Source organism: Setaria viridis, chromosome 7 (assembly GCF_005286985.2).
Source record: "Setaria viridis chromosome 7, Setaria_viridis_v4.0, whole genome shotgun sequence".
Taxonomy (NCBI): domain Eukaryota; kingdom Viridiplantae; phylum Streptophyta; class Magnoliopsida; order Poales; family Poaceae; genus Setaria; species Setaria viridis.
Genome location: NC_048269.2, coordinates 20,668,261 through 20,691,009, shown reverse-complemented (window position 1 = coordinate 20,691,009; position 22,749 = coordinate 20,668,261). Strand labels below are relative to the sequence as shown.

General features: G+C 49.3%; 3 protein-coding genes across 4 annotated transcripts; 1 reads left to right on the top strand and 2 right to left on the bottom strand.

Moving 5' to 3' along the window:
• Window positions 1-707: 707 nt before the first annotated feature.
• Window positions 708-3,400, top strand: LOC117863006 (uncharacterized). Of its 2 annotated transcripts, XM_034746573.2 has the most exons (3): window positions 708-1,265; window positions 1,497-1,656; window positions 1,825-3,400. In XM_034746573.2, exons 1-3 carry the CDS (start codon window positions 1,246-1,248, stop codon window positions 3,322-3,324), a joined length of 1,680 nt encoding a protein of 559 aa, XP_034602464.1. In that variant the 5' UTR covers window positions 708-1,245; the 3' UTR covers window positions 3,325-3,400. The 2 variants fall into 2 exon arrangements, with proteins under 2 accessions (XP_034602464.1, XP_034602463.1); XM_034746572.2 differs by lacking the exon at window positions 708-1,265 and having other exon boundaries at window positions 1,285-1,656.
• Window positions 3,401-8,637: 5,237 nt separating this feature from the next.
• Window positions 8,638-11,164, bottom strand: LOC117865331 (histone H3.3). Its single transcript, XM_034749498.2, has 5 exons — window positions 11,011-11,164; window positions 9,694-9,787; window positions 9,386-9,462; window positions 9,199-9,289; window positions 8,638-9,098 (listed from the first exon to the last, which is right to left on the bottom strand). Exons 2-5 carry the CDS (start codon window positions 9,763-9,765, stop codon window positions 8,928-8,930), a joined length of 411 nt encoding a protein of 136 aa, XP_034605389.1. The 5' UTR covers window positions 9,766-9,787; window positions 11,011-11,164; the 3' UTR covers window positions 8,638-8,927.
• A 6,718-nt stretch (window positions 11,165-17,882) lies between these two features.
• LOC117865875 (uncharacterized) lies at window positions 17,883-20,825 on the bottom strand. Its single transcript, XM_072295310.1, has 5 exons — window positions 20,770-20,825; window positions 20,592-20,678; window positions 20,419-20,486; window positions 20,135-20,328; window positions 17,883-19,069 (listed from the first exon to the last, which is right to left on the bottom strand). Exons 1-5 carry the CDS (start codon window positions 20,823-20,825, stop codon window positions 19,001-19,003), a joined length of 474 nt encoding a protein of 157 aa, XP_072151411.1. The 3' UTR covers window positions 17,883-19,000.
• Window positions 20,826-22,749: the final 1,924 nt, after the last annotated feature.

Sequence of the window (22,749 nt, the reverse complement as noted above, 5' to 3'; positions counted from 1 at the left end):
TTTCGGTTTGATTTGCGTCGATCGTTTGCAATAACGAGGCCATCAAACACGTACGTTGCTGGTTCGTCCCACGATTATCCGGCCATCAGCTGATCTGATCATGGTTGACGCCATCAGTCTTCCTTCCACACCTAAAAAGGCGTAATGGCTTGGCCTGCTCATTTACTCCTGGTCACACCCCGAGCTTGATGCTGTCGGTTGTCCCCCCGTCCGGCCGGCCTCGAACTCCACAGTTTCAACGCGAATCGGATCTGAGCAAAGCAGAGCTCGCCCTGCCTCCAAAATACTCGTACGCTGAGGTGGACGAATTCTTGAGGTCTACTACTGCAACTAGATCTACATATGTATAAAGCGTAGGAAAATATACATGCAGAATTAACAGCAGGATCACCACCATCCCATTGACCGATTCACTGGCCATTCAACGATGACCCATGCAGCAACGATCCACTGAAAAGTCCGGGCCTGCCTACCGCGTTTCAACGATCAACAGTCAAGTTCGCCGCCGACCGCTCTTTACCGGCTCACCGAGACGCGATCCACCATCCTATTCCCACACCTGGAACGGGGCCGCAGCTTCCACGGATTTTTTCCGCAGCCCCACCGCCGCCACCACCAGCACCAAATCCACCAGAGTCCCCGGCGCGCGCAGGACACCGAAGACCGAACAACCGCGCCCCCCGGCAATTTAAAACCCGGCCCTCCACGCGCCGGTCGGCAGCCGGCAGGCAACCCACGCACACGACTGGCCCGTTCCGTCCCGTGCCGTCCCGCGCAGTGGTGCCCAGTCGAAAAACACCAGCAAAAACCCAAAACCCCCCGCAGAAACCGAGCCAGAACCACCGCCGTTGACCCCCTCTCGCACTCGCACGAACGCGGCACGCCCCGGCCTCGGCGCTGGGATCCAAACGCACACGACCCTCCCGCGCTCTCCTCCTCCCCACGAGAGTCCACGACCCGCCATTTGCGGCCCTCGCCCGCGACGACGCGCGCCACACAAGTAAACAAATCCGGGCCGGCCCCGGTTGTTAATTCCATTCCCACTCCCGCGGCTTCGCTTAAACGCCCCCCTTCTTCTTCCCCATCCCTCTCCGTCCATCCATCCTCGACTCGGCGCGGCGGTGGCCAGTGGCCTGGTGGTATTAATTGCGCCATGTTGCGCAGGACCATCTTCTATTCCGTTCCCCTCTGACACGGATTTCTTTTCCTGTCCTCGGAGTCCGCGCCGCCCCCCGCGTGCCCGAGATGCTGTCCGCCAGGCCGAGGTGAGACTCCAGACCTGGCTGACCTGCACCTGGCACCCCTGCCCGCCCGCCCACGCACTGGCGCACGCGCCTTCCGTCCCTCGCTATAGATCCTTCTTTCCCGGCTCCGCCGCTCGGGGATCTCTCTCCCTCCCTCTGTTCCATTCCCGCTCGCGGCGTGCCTTCTTTTTTTGTTTGACTATTTAGCCCGAGACGCGATTTGGTTCTGATGAGCTGGGATTCGCCGCGCAGATCCGGCTCCTTCGAGGCCGGGCTCAGGGTCAGGGCCGCCACCGCCACAGCTTCGTCGTCCGCCTCTGTCTCCAGAGAGCACAAGCAGCCGTCGTCCCCTCGTCTCCAGCGCAGCCGCTCATCCGCCGGCGGCCCCTCCAAGGCATCCCCGTCCCCGGAGGTATACTGCACTGGCATTTTTGTTGCGATCTCTTTACGTTACATTACGTTACGTCCAAAGCTGACGGCTTTGGGATGGTGTGATCAGTTGATCACTGATCAGGAGGGGTAGGTGATTGGTAAGTTGTTGTTTCTAACGGCGAGCGGAACTTTCCTTGCTGTTCGGCAGAGGCGGCGCGGCGTGGGCGGCGCGGGCGCGATGCAGCAGCGGTTGGCGCAGCTGGAGGAGGAGCTCCGGCGGGAGCGTGAGGAGAAGGCGCGGGCGCTGACAGAGCTCGAACAGCTTAGGAGTGATGGCGAGGGCGCCGCAAAGGGTGTCGCGGAGAAGGTGCAGCTCCTGGAGCGGGAGGTGGACAAGTCCAAGGAGTCGGAGCGCAAGATGCTCGAGTCGCTGATATACCAGACAAAGCAGCTGGAGCAGACCAAGATCTCGCTCGAGGAGGCCAAGCTGGAGATCGCCACGCTGCGGCAGGCCAACAAGGGCCTCGAGGCTTCGGCGGCGGCGGCCGCCTCCCGGCGCTGCGGCGTGGCGGAGCAGAGGAGCGTCAGGGACCTCATGTTCGGTGGCGCGGACGAGGAGATCAGGGTCCTGCGCGGCGAGCTCCGCACGGCGATGCAGGGCGAGGAGCGCAGCCGGAAGGCGGCCGACGACCTCTCCGTCGCGCTCTCCGACGTCACCATGGAGGCCAAGCAGGTCAAGGTCTGGCTCTCCGAGGCGCAGGCCGAGCTGGAGGCCGCCAACGCCGAGGCCGGGAAGCTGCGCGCGGCGCTGGACGCCGCCGAGGCCCGGCTCCGCGCCGTGTCCAACGAGCACGAGCGGTGCAGGCTCGAGGCCGAGGAGTGCGCCGCGTCGTGGAGCGACAAGGAGCGCGTGCTCCTCGACTGCGTGCGCGCGTCCGAGGAGGAGGTCAACCGGGCCCGCCAGGAGAACACCAAGCTCGTCGAGTCCCAGCGCGTCATCCGCGACGAGAACGCGCGCCTCCGGGACATCCTCAAGCAGGCCGTCGCCGAGGCCAGCGTCGTCAAGGACTCGCTCGAGCTCGCCAGGGCCGAGAACGCGCGCCTCAACGACGCCGTCGCCGACAAGGACACCGCGCTCCAGAGCCTCCGCCAGGAGTACGAGTGCGTCAAGGTCAGCGAGGCCGCGGCGCAGGGCAGCCTCAAGGAGCTCAACAACCTCCTCGCCGCGACGACGACGACGACCACGACCACGGCGTGCAGCACGCCCGCGTCCGCCAAGACCGCCCCCGCGCCGGACTACGGCTTCGACCACCGCCTGCCGAACGGCGGCAGCAAGAAAGGGACGCCGCAGTCAGCGTCGCAGCGGTGGATGGCGGACAAGCCCAGGACGCCGAGCAGCCGGAGGTACTCGATCGGCGAGCCGGGCAAGCTGAATGGCGGCTTCTCGCAGTCGGCGCGGATGGGGAACCTCAACCCCAAGGAACGGGTGTTCGCGTCGCTGAGCAACATCGCCGACCTCAAGTCCGCGGCGGACGCGGCCATGGACGACTTCGACGACGAGTTCGATCACATCGACGAGAGCCACTACGCTGACATGGAGGATTCCATGAAGCACAAGAAGAAGAGGCCGATATTCCGCAAGTTCGGCGATTTGTTCAGGAGGAAAAGCTTCTACAAGCCGAATCTAGCGCCAGTACACACACTCTGAAAAGTTTTCCAATGTAATGCTTGTAGTTCCGTTCTGTTCATCTGAATACACGAGAAATGAAAAGATTATTTGATCAGATCGCTTGTTTTTTGTTCTTTCCAGAGCCGTTGGCATCTTCATTTTTTTCTGCTGAAAGTAACAAACAGTTTGTAGTCATGGTAGTATGTCTCAATGGCTGACACAATGCTTGGAAAAGGTCGAAGCTGAAGGTGATGTAACAAAAATTGGAAGAAGTTGCGTTTGGATACGTTTCAGATTTTGAGTGTCATCTTTTTGACACTTTAGTTTCTAGAACCACGAAGGCATAGTCAAGTCGAGTTTGCCTTGAGAGCAACTCCAAAAGGCTGCTAATCTTACCTCAATATCTTCTTTAAGGAAAAAGAGAAAAAAAAAGAACTCCAACAGTCCATCTAAAACTCTCCAAAAGATTGACGATACGAAAAAAACACCCCTCGCCCCGCAAATATTCGCGACGCCCCGATCTTCCCAATCCCGCCCTCCCCTCCCCCCCGTCGCGCGCGTTTTTATCCTCGGGCGCGCGCACCAAGGCGTCGGCCACCACGCGCCGCCCCCAGTCGCTGCCCCGCGCACTGGCTGCTCCATCTACGGGCTGGAAAGCGCCCCTCCCGTAATCCAACCACCAATCCCAAATTGATTCCGAGGCGCCATAGCCTCCGCTACGACTGCGACGCCTGCGCCTTTGCTCCCTGTGACCAACCCAGCGGCCGGTGGCGGCAGCTCCACACCATCCTCGGGCCCATCACCCACCACGGCCTCCCCCAGCACCCCTATCGCCGCCAAGCGCGGCATAGTCCAGGCCGCCGTCGCGGTTACGCTTATGCTATCTTCCGGCGTAGCATCGCGGCCCAAAGCACGTCCCCTACGCCGGCGGCGTGCTATGGCGGCTCAAGCATGTAAACCAGCAGTGTTCCCGCCGCGTGGTCCGCGAAGACTGCGAGTTGCGAGCCCATGGTGGCTTACGTGGTCTTATAGTAGCCGTAGCCGCTATCGTCTCCGACGCGGTGCCGGCGCAGACGCCAGGGGATGCTGGGGCGAGGCCAATTCGAACCCAGTCCCAGCGCCGCCGCTGTCGCTGATCCCAACGTCTATCTGGTTGCTGTCGCCGAGAACGGCCCAACAGCATCAGCAGCTCCAGAGCGCAAAGGATTGTCTTCTGTAAAGCACGAATGAGCCACGGCAAACTGAGAACCAACATCACGGACAAGCAATCAGTTGAGTATTAGAAATGAGATTTCGGATCTCTCCAAGGTCAACGATCTGCTATCCTACTGTTGCTCCCGTCGCTACTAATGCCCAACGCAAGATGGAAGATCAAAAGGCAACAGAGGAAGCAGCAGATGGAAGATGCAGAAGCCAACAGAGGAAGCCCAATTATGATGACGTGGTCTTTTTTGAATTATTGGGGGGTAGTTTTTAGCGTTCTGCTGTGGGCTGATATGTTTTTGGAGGAGAAATTTTTTAGCATAGCCCCCAATACCTCGTTTTGGGGAAGAATTTTTTGGGAAACTCTTAGAGTTGCTCTGAGGCCACCATTTGTCAGCGCAGATGTTAACGGGGACAACATATTTTTCATTAGAGAGAAAAACAGCGCCCCGCGTAGCTCGAGCTGGGCGACATGGGCGACTCCCCCATCCGCCCACCTCAGCCTCCGCCGGCCTCGCTCCCTGGCTCCGCCGCCGCTGGAGTTGCCCACCGGAAGCCCGGTGCGCAGAGAGGAGGGCAACGACGGGGCCATCCCACCCTTTTCCTACCTTTTCCCCTCTCTCTTGAGCTCTTCCTCCACAGGCATGGCTGGCGTGGTGGTGCTCCGGCGAGGTGGGCATGGCTAGCGGCCAGATCCATATGGATCTCAGGTAGACAACGGCGTTGGGGACGTTGTCGAGGCACCCTCCTCGCTTCGGTGGTGGAAAGTCCAGGTGAAAACCATGTCCACGGTCTCTTGGCGGGCGGTGATGGCGTGTCTAGCGTCGTGGTCCTTCTTGAAGGCGTCATCTTTGGAGCTTCTGTTCTACCTTCCCCATCTTCACGGCGGCTTATGTACGGTGTCGGCGGTGCTCCCGGGGCAAAGATGGGTGGGTGCGGGTGAGAGTGGATCCCTTCTCTCTCCCTCTCCCCCTATATCCCTTCCGTGGAGGTTTTTGGGAGACCCACACTTTGTTGGTGTGTTGCTTGGCGTCGATGGTGGTGGGCAGTGTGCTGTATACTTCACTGTTAAGTCCGCGCGGAGCCAACTCGGTGCTAGGCTCCGACCTTGGTGGAATGGGCCGTGTGGTGGAGTGGATGGAGTCTTAGTCGACGACTTGAGGATCGGTGCAGATGTCCACGGTGGTGGAAGGCAGCCACGAAAGGTGATGTTAGCGCAGTGTCTTGAGGGCATGGCTTCTGCTTGGCGTTTGCGGGCGACGGTTTGGTGGGGTCGTGCGGTAGTGGTGACTACGAAGTTGACATGGAAGCTGGGGTGGTAGGAGGTGATCAGCAAAGGCGATAGGCGTTTCGCATTATGCCACAAGATGGTCCTTTGTTGGCTGCCGGAGGCCCCGTGTGACACTTCTGCTATCTTGACGAGGCAACTAGATTTTTGGGTACCACTTTGTATGACCAGACCTTGTTGGATGCTCCCAACAACGGGATGACCAGAGGCAGCTTCTCATGTATCAGCTTGGCAGCTTGCAGCGATCTATGCAGCTAGCCCGGCTTAGCAGGTGTTAGTCCGGTGTAGGACAACTCCATGAGGCGGCGCAAGAGGATCCGATGGCATGGTAGCTACATAGCTGGCAGCGGATCACGACGGCTATCCCTGCATGGCAGTGGATGGCTCGGTGTGGGACATCGTTTGCAACGGCGCTGGTGGTGATGATAGTTTATCCTCTGACGACCTTGTTGACCAGGTGATGGCGGAGCAATATGGTACACAGGTGGTGGTGGAGTGGAGTGTTTTTTGGTTGTGATCCAGCCGAGGTGATCCGACCGATCAGAGTTGTTGCTGTTGCCTTAGTTGAGTTGAGTTCCGCTGGTGTCGATGTCCCAACCTGACCCATCGGTGTTGCTTAGTTTGTTTTTTTAGCTTCTTTTTCTTTTTGCCTGGTTATGGCCTTCTAGGGGTATAATCTTGTATTTTTCTGCTATATTAATATAAACGCACACATCACGTGCCGTTCGTTTAAAAAAACATATTTTTCATTATGCCCCGAGTGACAGAACCTCCACAGAACATAGCTTGGAAATGAATTTGCACAAAATTATTTTCGTTTGCTTGGCTCGTAATGCCAAGAAAGGAGCATATTATCAGAGTAGTCTCTGCTGATACGTATTCTTAGTCCTACCCAGTGACCTATTGTTGCTTTCATATCCATTGTTCTCCTGACTTTTCTCAATTCACTGGTGTTTTCCAATGTTGATTTTCCTTTTTTACCTAGCAATATGAATTTCTGATGCGGCATGCTTTGATGTGTCGCCAACAATCCTTTCAGTGCAGAAAGCAACCTCTAAGTTGAGCCGACGTTCATCGATCCAAAAAGAATTTGCGCCTTATTCATCATCGTTTCAGTGATTACACCACGTAAATTCTGGTTGCAGGCTTGCAGCAGATACAGAAAAAAAAAGGATCGAAACGGAATGGACCGCGCTAACCTGTTCCTAGCATTGTGGATTGTTTGGTTTTTTCAGAACCCATCTGCGTATCAGAATCACTATTGGGCAGGCAGGGGAGACAGCATGCGTTTTGGTCTTACTCCATGTTTCATTAGATCAGACAAGCTCACCAGCCAACAAGGTTTTCTTAGCATTTCATCTACTAGAAAGGCCTCTTTGATCGTTTCCGCGATTGCAAAAAAGCGCAGATCGCTCGCTTCTGCTCGAATAGTGATCGAGCAAATCACGGCGCATGGCTCCTGACGTAAACCGAGCGAGTTAAGCTTTGTGCGTTGCGTTCAGTGCTGCAGCGCGAAGTAAAGATGGGCTACTTTCGGCGTCGGCTTCTACTCAGTGGCCCCTTCGGCCGGTCGGCACTCGGCACGGCAGGTTACTGCCGCCTGTAAACAAAATTGCTCATCATTCTTTCGCCAGCTAGTTAAAAGAATCAATCCGCATCTGGGATCCGTGACAAGGAGTCAAGGATGCTGTGATCATTACCACCGAGTAGAGGCCCTTGGCGAGAGATGTCGAGGAGGACTTGAAAACAAAGAATGCACACTCATGATCCTACGCCCATTCCTAAAGAGTCCACTGTACTTTCAGCTAGCAGCCCAAGCCTGATGAAACTGAGAACGTCGTTGCAAGAAAAGCGCTCCTATTCAAATGGCAGCAAGAATCATGATGAGTGCAGGAAAATCAGTGGGGAATATATGATGCTGGCTGGCATCGTACTTTAACACACCTTTACTTCGTTTCTTGAAAATCGCCGGACACGGCGTCGCCAAGCAATTTAAAGGTAGTGAGCTCGCCAAGGAGCAAATGTTGTTGAATGTTGATACATGCCGATGACTCCAAAGGGTGCCAGTTTTATTTTGTTTTTAGTTTACCTGAGCACGCCTCCGTCGAGGCGTGACCAAACGAACACACGATAAAAACTTGATCCAGTTTCAACGAAACAGGCCGCTGACCAACGGGCTCCGAGCGGTTTGTCACGTTTTTCGTATGTTATTACTGGGTTATAGAAGCTGCCTGAAGGCCGCTGAACTCAGCTAATTGGTCGAACTTGACCCTGACCGGGTGCGTTTTTGTGAACTTGGCAAATTGGTGGTGCCGTCCCTGTCCCTGAATATTTGCGTTGGCGGGAACTTGTCCCCCAGGATAGCTGCAGCCGGTGGTACAAAACTTCAGGCAGAGTATCAGAGAAGGGGAAGGTGCGGCTCGAGTCAGAGCAGGGAAGGTGAACACGCGGTAGCAATTGGGATGGTGGAAGACTGGAACGCCGGCCGGTCAGGCACGGCTGCATGGGTAAAATGCGTTGGTCGCGGCGCGTGCCAAAAGGACGCCACTTTCGGGTCTTTTTAAACACGACGGCAGCCTTCTCGCGCTGCTCCCCGCGATGATACTCAGCGGTTTGCCGGCCTGCGCTCCGCCAATCCTGTCGGTAATGGGCTGTCGCCTGTCGCCCAGCTACAAGCCGATCGCATGAGGACATCAGGACACAGAGAACTGGCCTTGATATACCGAAGCATGCGACAAGGCCAGCTTTGCACAGTCGTTCATGACTGTCAATCTGGATGGAGCTGAGAGAAGAAAAGGGGCACATCGACAGTTCGACACCACAGCAGTCCACAAACAGAACAATCTCAGTGCAACCAGAACTAACAAAATCTAAAAGTTCACAACTTGCTTGACATATCAATTTAAGGTTCAGATAAGCCTAGATACAGACCCATCAGGTGGATGGATGAAAACCAGCCGTTTCAGACAAATAGTAGAAGACGATTAAATCCTAAAACATACTAGAAAATACTGCAGCACCACCTAGCACAACGAACGAACACTAACTATTTCAGGGTTCAAAACACTGACAGACGTTAAGCACCAACATCACAAAAGCAGCCGCATCGAACAGATGCACACCAGAGCTATTCCCTGGAGCAGCAGAGAACCTAAGCCCTCTCACCACGGATCCTCCTAGCCAGCTGAATGTCCTTGGGCATGATGGTCACACGCTTGGCGTGGATGGCGCACAGGTTGGTATCCTCGAACAGACCCACCAGGTATGCTTCCGCGGCCTCCTGCAGGGCAAGCACCGCATGGCTCTGGAAACGCAGATCAGTCTGCACAAATACAACAGGAGGTTAAGAGAAGATTCTAGGTGTACTTCAGTGTGGCATTACATGACTTAGCACAATAGCAGTATGGTGACATATATCTCACCTTAAAATCCTGGGCAATCTCCCTGACAAGCCTCTGGAATGGAAGCTTCCTTATGAGCAGCTCAGTGCTCTTCTGGTACTTGCGGATTTCACTGCATAATAAGACACAAGATTTAGAATTTGCCAATTCAGCACAGATTTATTTCAAGTATGCACAATAGAGAGTCAAATGAACAACATTCACACACCGAAGAGCAACAGTCCCAGGGCGGTAACGGTGAGGCTTCTTCACTCCACCAGTTGTGGGCGCAGACTTACGGGCAGCCTGTCATAGAACAAAGTCCCATAGTAAATAACCGTTTTGCAAACAAAAACAACATAACCAATTCATCGAAGTCAGAAGTTTCTAATTAGCTGATAGAGCTTTTCCACTATAAAACAGAATAGGCTGAGTTGGTTTTCTTTCTATATCAATGATAAAGTAAAGTAATATGCAGGTAATTGTGGACAGTAACAAAAAAAGAATTCACATAAGAAAGCACAAATCATTACAGACCTTGGTGGCTAGTTGCTTCCTGGGAGCCTTCCCTCCAGTGGACTTGCGAGCGGTTTGCTTAGTACGAGCCATGTGTCACTAAGGTCTCGTTTACCTGAAAGAGCAAAAGTTGCAATCAGTAAATTGTTAGGCATAGATTGTTCCTGACAAATCAGTAAATTCAGTAGTATTGTAAGATGGACCCATAGAATCACCCAAAAATGTTGATGAGCTTATAAGCTATATTCTACAAACATGATCATTCATTTCACAACTATATGAATAATAAACAGCCAATACCCCAAATATTGCAAATATAATGATCTCCGGATAAAAACATGACAAGCACCAAAAAAGTTTCAATCAAAATTGACAGACTGCTATCCCATCCCAGGTTCTTATCATCAAATATCATGCCCCAACATGACAAATTCAAAAGCCTACCCATCTTCAGTTTTCACCCCAAAAAATGAGCATAGCAAACTAGTGATTCATCCTAACATGCTAATTGGAACCACCCCAGATGTTATATATCATTACTAAGTTATATATGTCAATCTCACATAAACAGTTGTGGTCATGCTGAGGTTTCAGCAAAACAAGGCACAGTACATCAACCTCATATACAATTAATGCAATATTAACAGCTTTTCAAAACACATTTAAATTACAGCATTGACACTTGTTTAAGTGTACCAACATCAGTAGAAGCACTGGTAAGTTAATCATATTTGACAAAACATTTAAAGTCACACAACATAACATTCCCACAATCTACATATCTATACAGAGAATAACTGTACGTTGAATACAAAGTTCAGGCATGATATGATTGTATCAGCTAAGCCACATCTCTAAACATCAGCCTAGCAGGTAATCAGCCGAATCTCAGTGTTAAAAATTCTCTAAATAAGGACCTATTTACAAACAAGATGTGTGATGCACGGAAATCATTCAATTGATACTACTACAGGCACAAGGAATCAAATACTTGCGGCGAACGATTGAAGCCTAACCACAGACCATGTATAACCAGCCGATTCCCAACTACACAGATCGGTAATCGCTAGCTAACCGAATAACCTGCACTGAATTAGCACAGGTAACCACAAGTAAACGAGATTAAGCATGAGCTAACCAAAAATCCGTCCGAACAACCTACGCTAATCACCAAAACCTAATCGTGCCAGGTATTCGAATTCGCGGCGCCCCCGCCCTTTTCTAAACACCAAACCTAGCGCCGCAGGGAGAAATCAGCACGCAACGTCGAAACCTCGAGCGAATCGTCAACCACAGGGATCGAAAATTCGTAATACGGGATCGAGAGAGCATGATTACCTCGAGCGCCGCCCAAATCCCAAATCCGCGGAGAGTGGTTTGCGACCGGCGAGACTTTTTTCCCCCAACCTGAGATTAAGAACTGGCGATTAAAGGCGGCGGTTGGGTGGGGGATTATATATGCGGACGGCCCAGGGTCGTGGTTCAAACGGACGGCCGAGATCGGGCGCTTTTGTGCTTGGCTCCGCGCGATCCGACGGTCAGCAGCGGCGGTTTCGCTGCGGCACGGATCATGGCTGGTAAAACTCGCGATCTTATTGGTTGGGACCTGGAGGACGGGGATAATTGATTAGGGTGTCGGATTATGGCACGCCATGTCACACGCACACGGCTAAAAGGATAACTTATACCACGAGTCATCATTTAACTGTCTGTAAGCTATTTAATTCATGCATAAAATGATGATCAACTATTCATTTGTGTGCCATCTTGTTGTTGCTTAATGTGTTATTTCACTACAACAAATATCCAATTAAACACAAGGGCAATATCCAATTCGAGACAACATGAATTTAACTCTAACATGGTAGTTGATAATTTTGGATTGGAGATAAGTACATAGAAAAACTACTGAACAAGTTTTAGAATTTTTAGATTTACCATTAATTTTCTAGGGATTATGGGAGATCCATTGAATGAATAGGTACAAGTATGATTGAGTTAACTAGCTTCTTCACTGTTCATCTCTTCCTTCTCGCATAATAGCAAAACGAGCAGCTCGCCCTCCAAGCAGAACGCCGGGGAGGAGGTCGACGGAGCCAGGAGCACACGGGTCTGCTCCTGGATCCAGGCCCTCCGATGCTGGCTAGTCTGATCTGCATGCACGATGTGGAGTGGTGCTCGGCCGGTGCGGCGAGGAGCAGGGCGTCACCAGGAGGCGCGGAACAGAAGAATTCCTCACTCGATCCGGAGGAATCGTCGCTTGGAATCGACGGTTCGTACAAGGGGCGATGTATTCGTCGGTAGGCATGGGAGCGCGAGCTCGAGCCGTCGACGGACGAAACGCCGGCAATCTTCTCTTTCCTCGGTTAATGACGTCCACGTCGGACTGATTCGCGGACGTGGCGCTAAAAAGACGAGGATCGGCTAACCGCCGTACGTGCCCTTAGTGGGATTGGCTAATACGAGGATGCCGTGTACGGTGGAGATTCCTTGTACGTACAGGAAGGCGATGTTCTGCTGCTCGTGTGGTGTCGAGAGAGAGGAACTTCCGGGGCGGCCTGCTAAGCTTTTGGGCTACATTCCTTTACCCGGCCGAGCCGAATACGCGAATCAAAGCCCAACCCAGAGAAGCACGGTGCCGGTTTTTTTTATTTTTTTATTTTTTATTTTAGTATTTTGCAAAAATATATAGCTAAATAAAAAAATTGCAAATCTAGACATGTACCGCAGAATCAAGCTACCGCTGGTTGAACTGGCGGTAACTTCCCTCCTTGCGTACACTTTCAAAATATCATAATTAATTCATATGAACTCGGATGGAGATAAACTTTATATGAAAATTGTAGAACTCAAAATATCATAACTAATTCATGTGAACTCAGATGGAGATAAACTTTATATGAAAATTGTAGATCTTGATGAGATCGAAGTTCAAATTTTTTTCATTTAGTATCATCTTGGTGCTCAAATAATCAACTTCTAAAATTTAGATCTGAAAATTGTGTCGATTATTGGAGCATAAAAATGGCACCAAAAGAAAATAATTTGAACTACAAAGTTGTAAATCTCATCGAGAGCTACAATTTATATATAAAACTTATCTCTATTCGAGTTCATATAAATTAGTTAAAATTTTTTGAATGTGTGCTGCCTAGTTTTAATCTAAAATTTGAATTTTAGATCTGAAATTTGTGTCGATTATTTGAGGATTAAGATGATGCCAAATGAAAAAAAATTTGAACTACAAAGTTGTATATCTTGTTAGGATCTACAATTTTTATATAAAATTTATCTCCATCCGCGTTCATATATCCATCCGAGTTCATATATAATTTTTTGAAAGTGTAGTGGAAGTTACCACCGGTTTAACTGGCGGTAATTTGCTTCCGCCATTTCAAACGGCGGTATCGGTTTAGATTTGCAATTTTTTGTTTGGTCATATATTTTTGTAAAATACTAAAATAAAAAATAAAAAAACTCGCAGTGTGCCCTTTTTGCTCGTAAACGCCACTTCGGGCTGAGATAGAACAAATGGGCCCCCGAGTCGAGAAGCGAGACAAACCAAAATGGGCCATCTGTGTGCCAATATCTCCAGAAGATTAATAAATAGCGCACAGTAGTAGTGAGGTTATCCTTTGAATCTTTGATGATTGCTGTAGTTGTCAACTTGTCATCAGGTGCAACTGCCCCCTACCTCCTGAGTCCTGACGGCTGGCATAAGTAATCGTATATAGACAGAATATGTCTAGAGTGCAAGAATGATACTGTATGATATGTTTATTTTTGCATGCCATCTGGTATCAGTAGAGTATCTGCTAACCTGCTGGAAGGTTGGCATGTTGGAGCTGTTTTCATATTGATACCTTAATTAAATTTTTCATTTTTTCCTCTGCGATTAAGTGCTTTCTTTGCTACACCACTCTACGACTAAGCTTGGCACTCAAGACTACTAGTACTCCTTAGCTTGTTTAGACGGCATCAGTTGCTTTTGCTGACATTTCGGTACATTTATAATTGTGTTTGGCCATTTGGCCTGATGAAGTGGTATACAGCCAAAAGGAAGCTGTCAGGAAGGTAATGGCAGACAGATCCAAGGAGAGCTGTATTCTTAGGATTGCTTGAAAAAAAATGAGTCGGCTCTTACAAAATAAACAATTAAGCACAACCAGCTCCTAAAGGACATCGACTTTACTATACCATTATATTTCTATGTAATGAACATAAACAGACCAATTTCTTTTTTCCCCTTTTTGCGCACAGTAACATCAGCATGCCATGCATTCAAGAACATCTGCTCTGCCTGCTCTCAGTTTTCAGCATCTCATCATCAGGACGCAGCAGCAAACCACAAACCACTACATCATTGACTTGGACCATTGAGTAGTATGTGATGCTATTTTCATAGATGTGTAGTAGTTAAGGAGGTGTTTGGATACGAGGTGCTAAACTTTAGCAGGGTCACATCGGATGTTCGAATACTAATTAAGAGAACTAAACATGAACTAATTACAAAACTAATTGCACATATGGAGTCTAAGGGACTGTTCGCTTCAGTTTATAAGCCGGCTGAAAAGCCGAAACGGCTGATTTGTTGTGAGAGGAAAACACTGTTTGATGGCTGATAAGCCAGCTAAGTAAGCTGAAGCGAACAGGCTGTAAATTCGCGAGACGAATCTATTAAACCTAATTAGTTTTGTAATTAGATTATGTTTAATACTCCTAATTAGTATCAAACATCCAATGTGATAGCAGCTATCCCTAAGTTTCCCTAAGTTTCATGAAATGCGATTTACTTTTGGAGCACATCTCCTCATTTGACAGGACAGAAAAAGGGAGGAGAATCTGATCTTTTTTCTCCCTCCCCCATTCCCCTAGCTGTCTCCTCCTCTCTTTCTGATCTCTGCTGACAGCAGGGACAGGTGAGGCGAGGCGCTGAAGCATCTTTTGAGATGACAGTATTCTCTTATCGCAACGAACCCCACCCTCGGTCCAACTCACGCACATGCCCCAGTGGCGCCGCTAGCACACAAGGGTCCACCTGGCATGTGGCCAGCACCGATGATAAACAGGGCGGACACCGTTCCTATTTCCTGATCTGCGATCACCAGGTGAAAGTGAAACCGTGAACGGCTTGCAGTTACAGAGAGCAGGTACAGTAACAGTGAATCGACCGCCATGTCAGCTTCTTGAACGGGGTGGAGGAGAGAGAATTGCAAGCTTGTCGCTGTCCCACGTCCTAGGGCCAACCACGTCCGGTCTCTCACGTCTCAATAATGGGCCGGTTCGCTTCAGCTTATAAGCCGGCTGATTTGTTGTGAGAGGAAAATACTGTTTGGTGGCTGATAAGCCGGTTGAATAAGCTGAAGCGAACAGGGCTAATGTCTCCCTAACTTTCTCCCTCGCTTCAGCAGTAAATTATTCATGTATAGGATCCAAGCTATCGTATGAGTTAGGCACGAACTAATCAGAAGTATTAAATATATAAAATTAATTGCATAAATGAAGACTAATTCGCGAGATGAATCTATTAAGTTTAATAAATTTATGATTAGCATATGGTTACTGTAGCATCACATTATCAAATCATACACTAATTAGGTTTGATAGATTCGTCTTGCGAATTAGCCTCCATATGTGCAATTGGTTTTATAATTAGCTTATGTTTAATCCTCCTAATTAGTATCTAAACATTTGATATGAGAGAAACTAAATTTTAGTCCGTGGAAGCAAATACCCCTTACTCTCTGTAAATGACGACTATTGGCTAATAGCCAAGCATTCAGACATTCAGTCTGCTGTTCCATTTTCTCATTTTCTTTTTGAAACTTAGTTCCAACTTCTCATTTCAGGGATGCCTTTCTTCACCTGGCAAATGGCAACAATCAAATCAACTAAAGTACGCAACGGTCGGCTGACAAGCTGGCCCCACCACGCCGAGGGCCCACATTCCAGAGAGCCTTGGCGGCTTGGCCCCGGTGTTCCTATGATCATGTACGGCACGATGTAGAACGGAGGAATCCGCGGTTAGAAAGCTCATCATTGATCCATTAGCGTTACCAGCAGCGTTGATTCCTCATAATTAATCAGGTTCCCCAAGCATAATTCCAACCGTGAAAACCTCTCAATAATGGAGCTCCAGACGTGCGAGGCAATCATGCTGGCAGGCAGGGGCAGCTGCATCGGCGCTGTCCTGCACTGCACAACGGCACAGCGGCCGCACAGCTCCGGGGGGGGGGCCTCGCAGCAAAAGCTGCCACCTTATAAGCCCCACGCCTCCGCACGTCCTCTTCCCCCCACACACCCCCACTCGCATTCCCTCCCACGAGCTCGATCTCACCGGAGCACAACCAAGGGAGGCCGAGAAGCGAGCCAGGGGAACCAAACTCCTCCAGTCTCCACCAACGATGGCCGCTTCTCACCTCGCCGTGCTCTCCGTGCTCGCCCTCCTCGCCGTCTCCGCCACGGCGCAGGCGCCCAGCGGCGCCCCTGCCGCGGCGCCCAAGGCGGCCCCGCCGACCCCTGCCACCCCGCCGCCCGCGATGGCGCCACCGACCCCGGCGCCGGTCGCACCGCCGACCCCTGCCCCGACGGCCGCGCCCACGCCGTCCGCGACCGCGCCGGCGCCCGAGGCCCCTGTGTCCTCCCCTCCCGCGCCCACCCCCGACGCGTCGTCCCCCGGCCCCTCCGCCGAGCCCCCGGCGTCCACCCCCGCCAACGGCGCCGCCGGCCTCCGCCCCGCCTTCGCCTTCGCCGCCGTCGCCGTCGCCGCGGCCGTCTACGCCTTCTAGATGACCCAGTGGTCCTGATACCCCTCTCCTGATGTGTTTCTTGATTGATCTCCCCCTCGCTGTTGTCTTGCTCCCCGCTTCTTTTCCGTCCTCACATTGGTGTATCTTCTCCGTACGAGCTGTTGTAATTATGATCATTGATTTAATTTATCCATTCCTCCATTCTTATTTTTAGCATGGTATACTTTCATAAGCTTTGAGATTTTGTTTTTGCTTCGACCTTTTGGTTCGTGATGACTAGCTAGACAGTTTTAGAAAACAAGAGAAGCTAGTCAGTACTCAGTAGTGACGTCTCACTAGCTCGGTTTAGAATCCAGACATTTTAGGCATGCGATCTGCATACTATGCTGTAGATCACACACAGGATCGAATTAGCCCTGCCGTGAATTAGTAGTACTGACTTCACTTGCGGCCAGGTCGGCACAGTCAAATTAACAATGGTACTTAAGGCCCCCTGAAGTTTAAGATCATGGCCAGCGACGTCCAAAAGCGCAGTCTTGTGTGGCAGCAGCGATCCGCACGTGAACGCAGGACGCCAGGTTCTGGTTCAAGCGAACTTGATCAGATCCGGTTCGGACGGACCAGAGGGTAGAAGAAAATAGTGTTCACAATTCACAGGTCACTACAGCTAGGAATTTGGTCCGTTCATCGGCAAAGCTGGTGGCCAGCACCGGATCCTTGTGCATGAATGTGACGGTTGGCCGTAGAGGGATTTTCAAATTGAAATCCGCACCAAATGACCATCGGCGCCGCTTCACGTTCGTTCGAGCCCATGAACTTAGCTTAAGCTCAGCAAATGATCGGATTACGAAAGAAAATTCATACGCAGTCTGATCCATCGCCACTGGTTTTGCGCTACAGTCTACCAGGAGTACTACACAGTACACACGTAGATCGCCCAGGCTGTCCTGCGCTCCTGTAGCCCCTGTCCCGTCCCTCTCGCTCCCGAGCTGGCCGGCGACCAGCCACCCGCGCGCCCAGTCGTCGTCCACGATCCAAACGGCAGCGACGACCAAGTAGATAGTCCAGCCGTCCTGAGGCCTGAGCTTCAGGGATGTTGGGTTAAGGTTTAGTCATGTAGCATCGGATGTTTAGATACTAATTAGAGTATTAAACATAGTTTAATTATAAAACTAATTACACAGATGGAGTCTAATCCGTGAGATGAATCTATTAAATCTAATTAGTCCATGATTTGACAATGTGATGCTATAGTAACCATTTGCTAATGATGTATTAATTAGGTTTAATAGATTCATCTCGCGAATTAGCCTAGAAGTTCCGCAATTAGTTTTATAATTAGTTCATATTTAGTCATCCTAATTAGCATCCAAACATCCGATATGACGGAGCAACTTTAACCCCTGTATCAGGCTATGTTTAGTTCACTCCAAAATCCCAATTTTGGCACTATGCAAAAAGAAGATTCCCCATCATATCAAACTTGTGGTATATGCATGGAGTACTGAATGTAGACGAAATCAAAAACTAATTGCACAGTTTTGTTGTACTTTACGAGACGAATCTTTTGAGCCTAATTAGTCAATATTTGGACAATAATTCACAAATACAAACGAAACGTTACAGCGTTGCTACAATAATTTTGATTGCCCAACCTCCATCACCCCCTGTAAAACTCGAAAGCTTCAAGCTTGCGAGCTACTGCGACGCGCAGTGGTAGGGCCGCGGCACGCCCAGGGCTGGTCGGCCCGATCAGGCGACAGCTGGGGTGATGGAGCGAGGCCGGAGCGGAGGAGAGGGAGAGGGGCACGCACGCATGTGCTGCTGGGCTGGGTTCGCTGCAGCTTCGTCTGACAGCACGTGCCAGTAGGACGCGCTGCCGGCGTCGCTCAAGGCGATGCCGTCCCAGGCGGCTCCCAGCGGCCAGCAGACCCATCACCCATGTGGGACGCGCCGCGCGGATCAGGGGCCGTTGCTTGATTGGCGCGAGCGCGAGCGCGAGCTCTGGCCTTTGTTGTGGCCTCGGGCCATGCGTCGCGCGTCAGCTGGAGACGCGAAGATCTGAGATTCTGAGCGACCTCCTGCTGCGGCTTCGCGTCGTCTAGTGTATATTGTGAAATGGGAACTGCTGCTCCATCGATCCGTGGTCCACTTGTAAGGTTCAGCCGCTCAGGGCATTCGCGCTCTCGCATCATTAAAAAACCCCCCGGCATTTTACCAATCCACCGTTTCACACTTTCACTCCAGTGGCAACGAATAAATAGTACTATTTTTATGGCGAACGGATGAGTAAAACTATTTGTCGGCAAAGTGGCGAGCAAATTTGCTAGCTCATGGTTCCTAGTAAGGTCTTATTTGGATCTCGTCATCTAAAATTTAGCTGTTTAGCTGAGAGCAAGCTAAACAATTAAACTTTAGCTGACAGGTAAGATACTGATTAAACTTTAGCTAGGGATCTAAATAGGAGCTAAAGTTTGGTGGGATTCAAACAGGAACAAGTGTCTGCAATGTTCTACTAAACAAAAGCTGCCTGATTTTCTTTTATTTCTCTCCTCTCCTTGAGCTCTGCTTCTCCAAGGTTACTCCTTGACGACCTTGTCGATTACAGGATCGACTATGGAATCGATCTTTTCCTTTATCTCGTCAACCTGCTCAATGATGTAAGTGATAGAGCTAGTTAACCTCGTACATACATATTGGCAAGGTGTAGTAAAGCTGCACATTATTATGAGGATATTAGTACTACAAATTGGTGCTATGGAAATGTGGCTACCTGTCTTTTGAAAAAAAAAAAGAGAAAATGTGGCTACCTAAAGAACTGGTGGTGAACTGAACATATGAAAAAAAAATCCACTTGATGCTCCTAGTTATTCTCGCTTTATTCAGCTTATACAAAATAGTTTACTTATTCCACTTGCAGTGTCCTTCACGACTAGCAACCTAGCTAGTGGTGACATGCAATGCAAGTCACTATCACAATGCTAGGAAGATTACAATCTACAAATCATCACGTATCTCCAGATACCGAATTCAGCAAAGAACAGCAGTAGCTGGTCCCTTGCAAGGCTGTACAATGACTCAATGAGCTCTAAGCAATAGCAAGTTAGCAATATCAGCAGCAGTCGTAATCGACGGTGAGGGCTTGTTTAGTCGACTGCGACACTTTGCCAATACGAGTGAGATGTAGCGAAGCCTGGCAAGTAACACCTTTTATAGCAAGAAAACTGTTCACCATAGACCAAACATGTTTATATTTTAAGGCTAGGAAAGTTAATTATTTGAGAGGATGAAAGAAAAACCTACAAAAGTTTGGCGAGCCAAAGAACTGGTAATATATTGAACACGTGCAAAGTAAATCAAACTACCCCACTCCTAGTCCATGCTCGTACTAAGTTATTCGACTTCTCACACTATTCAGAGGAGAATTTTTTTTCTCTCTCATAAAATGAATTTATCGTACCCAGTGACCAATTTTTTCTACATTTGAACTGAAATAACATGGTACAGTACTTGACATGCAAGCTGCAGTCACATTGCTAGGCAGATTACGATCGTTTGACTTGCAAGAACATATCAAAGAACAGCATCAGGTATTACTAGCTCGCAAAACCGTATCATGAGTTTTTAAGTAATACTCCTATATGGCGCAGCAGCAGCGACTGTAATCGAAGCCTAATTACTAATGTAGCAATAGATTGCGTAGTTAAACTAACCTTCTCGATCAGGGCCTCGGCTTTATCGGCATCTTCCTCGACCTCATCTGCGACCGCCTTATTCTTGGAGGCTGCCTGCTTGAGCATCTCATTGCCGGGGAAAGCGTCAGCGACCTCGTCGGCGATCTTCTCCGTCTCCTCTGCCACTTTGTCGATCACCTCGATCGCAGCCTCTGCTGCCTTCTCCACCTTATCTATCACGGGGAAAGTTGCAAAAAAAGTTTAGTCATATCATGTTGAGATGACTTGAAAAGGCGACGAATATTTGATCTCGGGTATACTACCTTTCATTGCTCTGAACTGTCTGTAAGCAGGTACTGCAATTATGGTAGCAACAACCAACCATTGGACCTGAGGAGGAGATTGGTTTTGAAAGCGAGAAGCCAATTAATCAAACAGATTCAGAAACACCTGAACAGTGATGGAACATGCAGCGATGTAACTGATCTTCCCTTACCACTGAGGAATGCCCGGAATGGGAAGATTTCCTCCTGACAGATCATTAAGGCCTGCACTAGCACTACCAGGATCGATTGCAGATATTCTGAAACAAAAACAGGTGAAATTTGACACGCTCACACGCAGCCGTTGTAGCTTTGCTGTACATGCCAAGGATCAAGGCAAGTTTGAATGACCGTTTGGTTGATCTTTTGGTCGGGAAGCGGGCATTGTTCATGGCTGGAGAGTTCATCGTTAAGCCGGTAAGACATAGCCGCTGATGAAGAGCCGATGTGGTGGTCACCGGTTTGTTCCGGCAGCGGCGAGGAGGAACGTTGCCCGTAGGCTAGGAGAGGGAGGGGGTAAATTAGGCAAACTTAAAATCCTTAACCTATGGCTTCCATTATTTGCTTCAAAATATAAACTAGATCATACTATCTAGATGTACAATCTATGGTTGATCTAGTGATTCTTCCCACCCAAAATAAGTTTTACAACCTAGAGCTAATTTTAGCAAGATACTCCCTCCGTTTCAAATTATAGGTCGTTTTGGCTTTTCTAGATACATAGATATTATTATGCATCTAGACAGAGGGTATATCTAAGTGCATAACAAAGTTTATGAATCTAATAAAGTCAAAACGACCTATAATTTGGGACGGAGGGAGTACTACTCTAGAAAGTAAAGCACCCAAGTTGCAAATATGAAATGCGGAAACGTAATGGAGTGGGTTAGAAAGAATGCAAACTCAGCGCGACGATTTATCTCGTGGTATCGGTAGGCAAATGCCACCCCTAGTCCACGTTGAAGCTCCACCAAGGATATGCTTTCGGTCACCAAATCTCTCCCGGTCAAGGTCCTAGACTCGCCACAAAAGCTTGTGCCAAGCCAGATGAGAAGTTTGCTACTGAGGCAAGGCTCACCACTCTCTCTTCCGGTCATCTTGACGCTGTATCCACTACGGAGCTTCTCCACGAAGAAGAGGGTCTCCTCATCCCCTGCACACAGTCGTCGACGCGCGTTCCACATCAAGCGGCGAGCCACCAAGGCTCCAAGGCGCCGGCACACCTTGTACACTTGTGGTTCACTCCTTGAACCTATCACAAGGCAGGCACACCTTGCACTCTCTCCTCTCTAAGCCTATCCTAGCACTAATCACTCTTCTAAGCTTGTGCTAAGCCTTTGATAGTATGTATTTTGCAGCATCGGAATAAGTGGTGCTACCGTATGCCCCTCCGTATTTTGGCCATAACTTCCAACTCCGAACTCCGATTTAAATGACCTCATACTTGTTGGAAAGCTTATGAAATTCTACACAAGATTCTCAAAAAATCCAGACCTTTTGATCAACTTTTAGCATCGGATAAATGACCTAAAATTCCAACACATACAAATTTTCAAGCATCGGACTTTCTGGTGCCCCCCTCACCCATTTGTCAACCTCTCTGAAGATTTTGACAAAGTAAATATGCAAACTCCGATGGTAGCATCGGATGATCCTGTGCATGCCCTTATATGTTCATCAAATCATCCGTTGAGTGTATTTTTGTAAGCGCTGGATGTTCCTCTGCTTAGTCCGATGGTACCATCGGAACTTCCTGTGCCCATTTTTTCGTACATCTTATTTTGGACATAACTTTCTACTCCGGAGTCCAATTTTGTTGATCTTGTACTCTATAGAAAGCTTGTGAAGTATTATATATGATTCTGTAGAAATACAAACCATTTGATCAACCTAAAAATAATTATTTATGAGACAAGTCCTATTCATTCCTCTCTTTGTTCCAGCTTCAGTATCTTTCTTTGTGATGCATCAACCTATGAAACTCTACAAGTGCTCATTCTTGATACATATGTTAATCCTAATAATAATATTGTCATTCAATTATCAAAATCACAATCATGACCTAGAGGGCCATTTTTTCTTACAATGAAGTGCCCAAGGTTACGGAAGGAACAGAAGAACGGAGCGTGGCCATGGGATCCGCTACGGATCCCCTTGTTCGTTTCTGCGTCGGGTCGTCATTCAGGGGTGTTTGGGAACACCCTATTAAAGTTTAACACCTATCACATCGGATGTTTGGATGCTAATTAGGAGTACTAAATATAAGTTAATTACAAAACTAATTGCACATATAATTCGCGAGACGAATCTATTAAGCCTAATTAGTCCATA